Source organism: Zonotrichia albicollis, chromosome 3 (genome assembly GCF_047830755.1).
Source record: "Zonotrichia albicollis isolate bZonAlb1 chromosome 3, bZonAlb1.hap1, whole genome shotgun sequence".
NCBI classification, from domain to species: Eukaryota; Metazoa; Chordata; class Aves; order Passeriformes; family Passerellidae; genus Zonotrichia; species Zonotrichia albicollis.
In genome coordinates this window covers 15437990-15447806 of record NC_133821.1, presented here as the reverse complement: position 1 = coordinate 15447806, position 9817 = coordinate 15437990, and the positions used below count along the sequence as shown (strand labels likewise).

The window sequence follows — 9817 nt, the reverse complement described above, 5'->3', positions numbered from 1 at the left end:
CTGGGCACTGGGTGAAACTGGGCCAATTTAAAATCATTTACAGAGGCATATAAATCCAAAGGGCCTTTGATGCTGAAGACATTTGTCTGTAGGCTCAGGTATGTGGCTGCTGGAGAGGATGAGAGTCTCCCCCAGGTGCCATGCTCCTTCGTGCTTTTAACAATCACATTTTATTCCTTCAATTCAATTCTCCTGGGATTGGTGCCAAAAATAGATTTCCACACCTTATGCCAGCAAAGGCTGGGGAAGAAAAAGGTGTAAGTTTCCAGTTTAAATGTTACAAGGTAAACATCCAACCTCCTCACCCCAGCCTTCAGATCAGATTCACTCTCCAGAGCCAGTGCTCTATTGTGGCTGTTAACAGCATTCAAAAAACTGATATTCTTCATCCATGCTAGGGAATAGTGCAGTGGTTTCTCATGTTCACTGAGAAGTGATTTGCCTTTACATAAACCCTATTCTTCTAGGCATGAGTATTATGAAACACCCAGGAATCCAGAAAGAGTGATGGGGAGTTTTTCTACCATGTCACACCCCGTACATCCTCCACCTTCTGTGATTCAGGAGCAGCACAAAATCCCATAAATCATTCAAGTGCTGTGACTCACTGCCCTGATTCATACACTTGATACAAATATTCAGAGATCAAAGTGGAACCTTAGACCCCCCAACCCAAAGATTAAAATGATTTTTCAATGCTTGCCATAAAAATGGACTTTCAGCTAAAGCTAAAGCTTCTCCTGATCGTTATTGGCAAGTTCTCTGCAGCAAAGATTGATGTTGCTTTGAGGAATCATATGGTGTGGCACATAAAGCAATGTATTCTGCAGTTGTGCTTCCTCCCTTCAGGGCTGAGCAGGGGGCACTCATTGCTCAGGGGGCTTCTGGACAAATATTTACAGGGAATTAAAAGAGAAAAAAGGAAATTTCTTCCCCGTGACGGAATCTAGGAGCCCCCTAAACCCTCCTGTATTAACTTTGCAGCGGATGAAGGTGTTAAACTGGCATGTGTCTACCAACAGGGGAGTGACCCTTTCAAGTCCTTTGCTTCGTCCCCACTTGTGAAATTTGTTGTGCCAGTGGGACGAGGCTGGCTATAAAAGCCCAGCACCGGGGACCTCCACCCAGCTCGGGCAGGCTGCCAGCACATCTCTGCCGAGAGCAGCCCCGGGGAGATCCCCCCTTCACCTCTGCCGGGCCGGGAGCTGCTTCTCTGACAGGAGGATGGACCTGAGGTGTGCCTGGATGCTCTGCGTGCTCGGCCTCGTCCCCACCGCCCGAGCCTTTACCCAGGAACGCTTCAAGGAGGCGGTGCTGAAGCAGCTGGGGCTGTCCGAGGTGCCTAAACTCCATTCGGGAGACTTGGTGGATGTGGTTATCCCAGAGCACGTCAAGAACAAGTACATGTCCATGCTGAAGCGGCAGAGGGTGAAGCGCCGAGCCCTGCCCAGCCTGGCTGGCATCCTCAGGGGCATCCCGGGGCACACAGGTAAGGTTTCTGCATCCCAAGAATCCCAAGCGTCCTGCTGCCTCCAGGGGAATCTGCCAGGGCTCTCCCGGCTGGCAGCAGCATGGGCAGAGGCAAAACCCCGAGGGGAAAAGGGAATGAGGGGCGGGTTTGGCTCCAGACCTCGTGCAACAAACATCCTAAAGATTAACAAATCACCCTTTGCACCTGGAGAGGGAGTCCCGCAGTCCTTCCAAGGGACAGGATGCTGCTGGAGCTTGATACAAGCCTTGGTACCCTGGGAACAGTCGGGGCAGGTGGGGGGAATAAAAAAGTGCAAGCCAAGATTTTGGGTGAAATCTATAGCATGTTCTCTAATAGGAATGACACCTCTTGGAGAATGTTTCACTCCCGCTCATCTCTTTTTTGTTTAGGTTTTTTTTTTACAGGAAGAATTACCAAGGAGAAAAAATAGCCACACAGATACAATAGTGGCTGTACAAGGGCACTTAGATCTTATTGTGCTTTCAAAGGACATACGCAGCACCCTGGGCAGCAAATGAAAATACTTTTTCATTCCAAGTGGTGCAAATACTTTTTCATTCCAAGTGGTGCAGTTTCCTGCTTTCATGCCCAGCACTGGCACAGAGGTGCACACTTTTAGAGGTCATATTATGCCGGAGATTTGGTTCTTCCAGGCTGCAGAGGCTCAGACATGGGAGAATAATTCAGGCATTTGCAAGACATTGATTCAAGCATGCATTAGAAAAGGTGTGTTTAGTGGCTGTCTCTGCCACTGTGAGCATGGAAGGAGTGTGTTGTGATGATAATTGTGCATGAAACGTGGCAGCTTTTCTCAGCAGGGTGGCAGTGACAGGCCATCCTTTTTGTCCCCAACTGCACAGGTATGACAGGGGAAGTCCTCTACTCCGACACAACCACACGCCAGAGGCTGATGTTCGACATGGAAGGCAGAATACCCAAAAACAGTGAAGTGACGATGGCTGAACTGAAACTCTTCAAGAAGCCTGTGGACAGGGCAAAGCTGCCTGCCAGGCAGTCCCACAGGCCCGTCTCTAACGCCAGAGTCAGCGTGTACTGGGTGCAGCAGCAGCATGACGGCACCAACAGCACCTCCCTGATAGATTCCAGGTGAGAAAGGGGCCTCTGCTGGAGTTACAGGGTTTGGGTCCTCTGGGGTGCTGTGGGCATCATGTGGTTGTGCCTCAGCTCAGTCTGATGGGGTTTGCATCTGCACAACCCTGTTACATGGCCTCTAAACCCACAATGAGCCTTTAAGAGCAGGTGTCACTTTGAGATGGCAACATATGATGATTCTACGAAATGATATCATGTACTATTACATCTTCTTCTCTGAAATCCCCCACTTGGTTCAATTCTGTGTCACTTATTCAAGTGGGTTACTGGTTGCTGGTCTTCTTTCCCCTGGCCATTTTATTAGCTGGTTTAAACAAGTAAATGATGCAAAAATAATCTGATTCTGTAGTGGTGAGCTCTGTGGAAGTTTTGCAACAAGGTAGAACTAGACTGGACTGGAAACTTATGGCCCCAGTGCAGCTTGGACAGGAGCAGGTGGGAGCCTGGTGTTCACCAAGTGTTGTTGCCAATATTGAGGCTGCACATAACCCTGCATCACCTAATTTTTGGTATGAGCATGTAGAGAGGGTTTTTTCTGGCCCTGCAGTGTCTGTTAGATCCGCATTCATCTTTTTGAGGTGACAATTAACTGCTGTGGGTGCTTGCCCAGAACAAAAATTATCATGTTCTCAAGGCATGTGCCAATCTATGGGATGTAAATTATCCTGCTGCAATAACAGCGCTGCGAGCCCGGGATTTGTCTGATGGGCTTTTCTAACGCCAAGCCCTTGCCGTGCAGGCTGGTTCCTATCCGTGAGTCGGGCTGGAAGAGCTTTGATGTGACCCAGGCCGTGCATTACTGGCTGCGGAGCGAGGGGCGGGGGCCGATGCTGCTGGAGGTGCGGATCGAAGGGGAGAGGCCGGGCAGCCACGCCTCGGAAATGGCCAGAGCCGTGCGCTTCACCTCGCAGCACCCCGGGGACAAAGCCCTGGGCAAGCCCGAGCTGGTGCTCTACACCCTCGACTTGGATGACTACGGGTATGTAGGAAACCTAAATCTGTATGTACTGCCTGTGAAAAACGCCAATGGCTTGGTTTTAAAAATTTAAAAGTCTAATAGTAGTAAAATGGTTATAAAAAAATAGTAATACAATTAGAGTAATAATAATTTGGACAAATTAAATTAGGACAATATGAGGCAATAAATACAAAGAGTTACGGACGTCCAGGTACCTTTTTCTGGGCAGCATAAACCCGAAAAAGGACCCACGTTAACAGAGGATTAACCCTTAAAAGCAACAGCCTGTTGCATATTCATATACTTCATACATGATGCATAAATTCCATTCAAACACAAGATTCTATCTGGTTATCATCAACTTCTTCCTCTGAATCCTAACAGCACCTTCGAGGTGGGAAGAGGTTGGTTTCTTCTGGTAATGGAGCAATAAATTCTCTTTCTCTGAAAGATTTAGGTGTCCTGTGGCTGCTATCTCACTGCAAGCCCTTTCTTTAAAAAAAAAATATCCTACATAGCACAGTTTCTATTTTAACATTTTGTTATAACCTAAAACTTCTTATAACCTAAAACTTCTTAAAGCTTCTTAAGAAAATTAATACAGCATTACTTTCTAACACAACACATATAATATTCATTTTAATATTTGCAAAAAGCCAATTATAAAATACATGCATTTTTCACACTGCCTCTGGTGTAATTTTGTCCTTGAATTATTGATTTTTGTTGGGGGGGAAGAGGGCAAACCCCAAATTACTGGGGGTGGAGAGGGTAGGAAGATCTTACCATCAACGGTGTCCACCAGCTGTGAATGGAGAAGTTAGAAAGCTGCTGCTGAATGTCTCCTATATCTGCTGTCTGAATACCGGAACAAACCCTGAGCAGGCTCCATGTCTCTGAGCCCACCTGTGCTATCAGCAGCAAGGATGATATCTCCCATTCCCCAGCCGCCAGTTGCAGCACCCATTCCTGTTTCTTTTTTGGTGTCCAGGAGCCCTGGGGACTGCAGGGAGGAAACAGAGCCCTTTTATGCTATAAGCAGCAAGGATGATTTCTCCCACTCCCCAGTTCCCAGTTGCAGCACCCATTCCTGTTTCTTTTTTGGCATCCAGGAGCTCCGGGGACTGCAGGGAGGAGGCGTTGCTGGGGAAATCCACCTGCTGCCGGCAGCAGCACTACATCAGCCTGCGGGACGTGCCCTGGGTGCTGGAGCCGGCGGGGTTCCAGGCGTTCCGCTGCTCCGGGCCCTGCCGGCAGCCGCCGCGCCGCCCCGGCTCCGGGCCGCGCTCCTGCGCCGCGGCCGCCAGCTCGGCGCTGCCCATCATCTACCTCGTCAGGAGGGGCAACCACACCGAGGTTGAGGCGGCCGAGCTGCCCAACATGATCGTGGAGAGGTGCAGCTGTGTGGCGGACGGTGTGGCGCTGGTGTGATGGGTGATGGGATGGCCAAGGGCGTCATCCATTCCCCATCCATTCCCTGCAGCCCTGCCAAGAGCCACCCCAGCCCTGAGCCAGAGATGAAGGTCCTGGGGGTCTGCCTGCACTGGGGCCCTGGTGCCCTGCAGAGAGTCCACTTGTCCGTGTAGATGAGCTCAGAGGAGCGTGCATTTCTCATATGTGAAGGGTACCTTAGGAGCCTTGTGCTTCTTGGGGCCTCCTTGATGCCAGCTAAACTTCACTGAATTTATTTCAGCCCCCACCCTGGAGTAATGCAAACACCTCCAGGCAAAAGAACAAAATTCCATTCCTTCACCATCACCAGGTGAAGAGCAAATTCGCGGGCTCAGCTTTTCATTCTTAGGCTGCAGGGTTTGGTCCTGGTCTGCCCAAGCTGTGTTTTTAGTGAGCAGAAGCACTTACATGTATATAAACTGTACACACACAGATGCACACATGTACAGAGTGTATGAATAAATGTGTGTATTGTCTACATACTGAATAGCTACATATTGATTACTTACATATATATATATATGTACATAAAATATTGCCTAGAGCTCAAAGGAGCATATTTAGGTGCATATGTATTGCATGTACATACACATACCTACATGTACATAAAATATTATCTGAAACTCAAAGACTTATATTTTTGGTCCCTGCACCACGGGCTTCACATAGTTTTAGGCAGAATTTAGAGTCCTGGAATCAACAGGAACATTAGGACTTACTTGTGTGAGTAACAGTTTGTTTTTCTGATTCTGTATTACAGTTATTTCAATTTAGGGATATTTTTCAAGTTGTGTGTTCTTTCAAAATCAAGGAAACAATAAAATACAAGTATTAAAGTCACCATGTGTGTGCTTCTATTTATTCTTAGATCTAAAATGGAGGGGAAAAGGTCTATTGTGTTTCTGTGAGTATTCAGTGCCCAGCTCCTACAAACATACAGTAACAGCTCTTCTCAGCTACCTATGTGATTTTGTCTTCCCCAGAGGCTGGGCTGAATCGGCAGGCAGAGCAGAGCCCACACTGTCAGCGCTTCATCCTGAGCTGCTGCAGGGTTTAAGCCGACACTTTCCTAAAGAGAAAACCCAGAATCTTTTCTGCCAGCAGGAGGTGATGCTCTCCTCGTGAACCTGCAGGGCTCAGCTGCAGCTGCAGTGCAGGAAGGGATGAGCTGCCTCCCATCCCCTTCCTGCCCATCAGAAGCATTTTAACCCTGACCCTTCCTGTTGGACATACCCTGGAGAAACGCTGTGATCCTGTGGTTTAATCCCTTTATGGGCTATTCTGAGCTGCTGGCATGGTGTCACCCGTGCTCATTATTCCCACCTTTGTGTCAGACTCCTCTCCTTGGCTCATAACCCACTGAGGTGGCTCTGGCGATGCAGCATTTGCTGCTGACCGTCTCTGTTGGATGGTGGGATGTGGCTCTGGTTGAACCTGCTGCTGGTGCAAGGACTCTGACATGTGTTTGTCTGGCTGGACAGGGTGACCATGGATGAGGGGGAAAGAGGGACCTGTTTGACTCTATGGCGCTATGTGTTATCCATCAGGAAATCTGAGTGTTCCTGCTGCTCTGCAGGACTCCAGCTCTGAGCTCACCCAGGCATCTCTGCCATCCCCTCATGGTTAGGCTGGCACCTCTCACTTGTGTAAAAATCTGTGGCAAAGGAGCTTAAAGGGTAGGGAAAAAGGCAAAAGCACAGACTCACCATTCACCAGTGCTGGGCTACAGCACGATGAGACATGGGAGTCAGAATTGTAAGAGCCAGGATGATCTCTGGCATTTCCTTCTCATGACTATGGATCTACCCAATGGCTTCGGCATTCCGCCCCAGGTCCTCCCCACCCAGCTGGGGCAGGGCGTAGCCTGAAGGGCAGGAGTTCAGCCATCACCAGGAGGAGCAGAGCTGATGATCCAGCCTCACACTGAGCCTGGGGAACAAAGTGTTTGAGCTGGGGAAGAAAATGTTTGAGCTGGGGAACAAAGTGTTTGAGTTGGGAACAAAGTGTTTGAGCTGGCTGCTGCCTGAGAAAGAAGAGCATTAACCCTGGTTTCCCTCCAACCTCCAGTACTTGCACTTCAGCCATCATTCATGCTCTATCCCAGGGGAAATTCCGTGCAGTGCAATTTGGGGAGGCTGTTGGGGGAAATGGGGAGCAGAGCATCCCAGGAGCTGCTGTGTGGACGAGGCTCCTCCTCCACCAGGATCCTGAGCTGTGTCCCTGTGCTGATCCCTCGCTTTCAGTCTGGCTGCCTTGGCTGGGTGTCCTGCGGACAGGAGGGACACAGAAGCCAGCGGTGAGTCTGTGAGCGTGTCTGTGATACCCCGAGGGTGGGAACAGGGGAGACCTGGTGTTACTGTGGGGAGTGTTAAAAATAAGTTAGAAACTGATGTAAAATTGTTGCTAGATCGTTAAGCATGTACTGTTAGTTGGTTATTGTGAAAAATTCATATTGTATGATTGGCTTTTTACAAATATTCAAATGAATATTATATGTGTTGTGTTAGAAAGTTATGCTGTATTAATTTTCTTAAGCAGTGTGTTAAATATAGTTTTAGGTCATAACAAAATGTTAAAATAGAAACTATGCTATGTAAGATACTTTTTTTAAAGAAAGGACTTGCACTGAGATAGCAGCCACAGGACACCAAAATCTTACGGAGAAAAAGAATTTATTGCTCCATTATCGATTTCTTCCTGCCTCGCTCAGTCCTGAAGACAGTCAGGATTAAGAGGAGGAAGCTGACACTGACCAGACAGAATCCTGTATTTGAATGGAATTTATGCATCATGTATGAAGTGTATGAATATAGACAGGCTGTTGTTTTTAAGGGTTAATCCTCTGTTAACGTGGGTCCTTTTTCGGGCTTATTTTGCCCAGAAAGAGGCACCCGGCCTGTCCATAACTCTTTGTTTTTATTGTCTCATATTGTCCTAAATCCTGACTGTCCAAATTTTTATTCCTCTAATTATACTACTATTTTTATAACAATTTTATTACTATTAAACTTCTAAAATTTTATAAAGAAGTGATTGGCGTTTTTCACACAGTTATTATTTTGTAAAAGGGGTTAAAAGGGTAGTTGTAAGAAATAGAGTACTCAACGAACCATAACACACCTCAGAAAAGTGCATCCCTCCCCAAGGGAAACGAGCCAGCCTGCACAGAACTGTAATGGGCCAATTAAACGCTTTAAACCTTCATGCAAATGAAGGATCCAAAAAGAACCTAATCCAAAGGGACAAAAACTAGGATAAAAAGGGGCTTCTGACCCACTGAATTATGCAGCTCCATCAGGGACATCGGAGACTGAAAAGAAGCCCCAACACTGGCACTGCAGCATCCCCAATGGGAGCGCTCCTGCTCAGCCCGTGGGCCCCTTGCTTTAGGCCTTTGTTTTTTATAATAAATGATGAAATCACTTCAGTACCGGGAGCCTGCTCTCGTTTTTAACAGGGAGAGCTGTAGGTATTGCATGGTGCAAATCTGTGGGAGATAATGCCCTGCCTGCCCTGCTGCCTGCATGCACACTTTGATTTACCTCTGGAGCAGCTGCACGGGTGTCACAGCATCTCTGCTGGGGCTGGTTTAGGACTTACACTGGGACTGAAGCTCCCCACTTTTGGGGAGACAGGACACTGAGGAAAACGAGAGCAGGCTCCTGGTACTAAAGTGATTTAAGCATTTATGATAAGAAAAAGAAAGGCCTTAAGCAAGGGGGCCAAGGGCTGAGCAGGAGCGTTCCCATCGAGGATGCTGCAGCGCTGGGGCTGCTCAGCAGGGATGGCACAGGTGGAGCAGCACATTCAGTGGGTCAGAAGCCCCTTTTATCCTGTTTATTGTCCCTTTGGATTGGTTTCTTTTTGGATCCTTCATTTGCATGAAGGTTTAAGGCCCTATGGTACCTTGAGTACTGTATTTCTTACAACTATCCTTTTAACCCCTTTTACTATATAATAACCAAACTAACAGTACATGCTTAACAATCTAGCAACTATTTTACCACAGTTTCTAACCTATTTTTAACTACGGTACTCCTCTGCAGATGGCTTTGCCATGAAGATGTTGCAGGCTTGGAGGCTGGGCTGATGTGGAGAAGGCTCCAGAGACTTCTACACTGCGAACTCCTGGCTAGAAGGCTGTGGATGAAATTCTGCCACACCTGGGACTTTTTCAGACATCAGCCCGTGCTGCAGGTAGTCTCCCAGCCTGTCATCCTCAATGCAGGCTGCATTTGCTGTGGCACCTTCTGTGTGCTGCTTGCACGGGTACAACTTGTAATGCACACGGAGGCTGCCAAGCTGTCATGTTCTGCTTTCCGTCTGAGCAGCAGCTCAGTCTCTGAGGACAGGCAGAACATCTCACACACCTGGCAGCAGCGTGCTCAGCACTGCCATTGATGCTGTGCTGTAATACAAGAAAAAGGAAGAGCAGTGCAGGAAAGCAATGAACCCCATATAGCAAGAAATCATTTTAAAAAATGGAAAGGTTGTTTAAGGCAAAGTTAGTGTTAAACTATCAGGCACCCTCCTTGTGAAAAATGCCAATCACTTGGTTTTAAAATTTTACAAGTTTAATAGTAATAAAATGGTTATTAAAATAAATGGTTATTAAAATAAATGGTTATTAAAATGCTATTTTAATATAATAAATAATAATTTGGACAATTAGCATTAGGACAATATGAGACAATAAAAATAAAGAGTTATGGACAGGCCGGGTACCTCTTTCTGGGCAAAATAAGCCCGAAAAAGGACCCACGTTAACAGAGGATTAACCCTTGAAAGCAACAGCCTGTTGC

At 47.3% G+C, this 9817-nt stretch overlaps 1 protein-coding gene across 1 annotated transcript; it reads left to right on the top strand.

The window, feature by feature from the left end:
• The first annotated feature begins 861 nt into the window (after positions 1-861).
• LEFTY1 (left-right determination factor 1) lies at positions 862-5819 on the top strand. Its single transcript, XM_074538650.1, has 4 exons — positions 862-1489; positions 2353-2599; positions 3345-3584; positions 4676-5819. Exons 1-4 carry the CDS (start codon positions 1225-1227, stop codon positions 4992-4994), a joined length of 1071 nt encoding a protein of 356 aa, XP_074394751.1. The 5' UTR covers positions 862-1224; the 3' UTR covers positions 4995-5819.
• The last annotated feature ends 3998 nt before the right edge of the window (positions 5820-9817 follow it).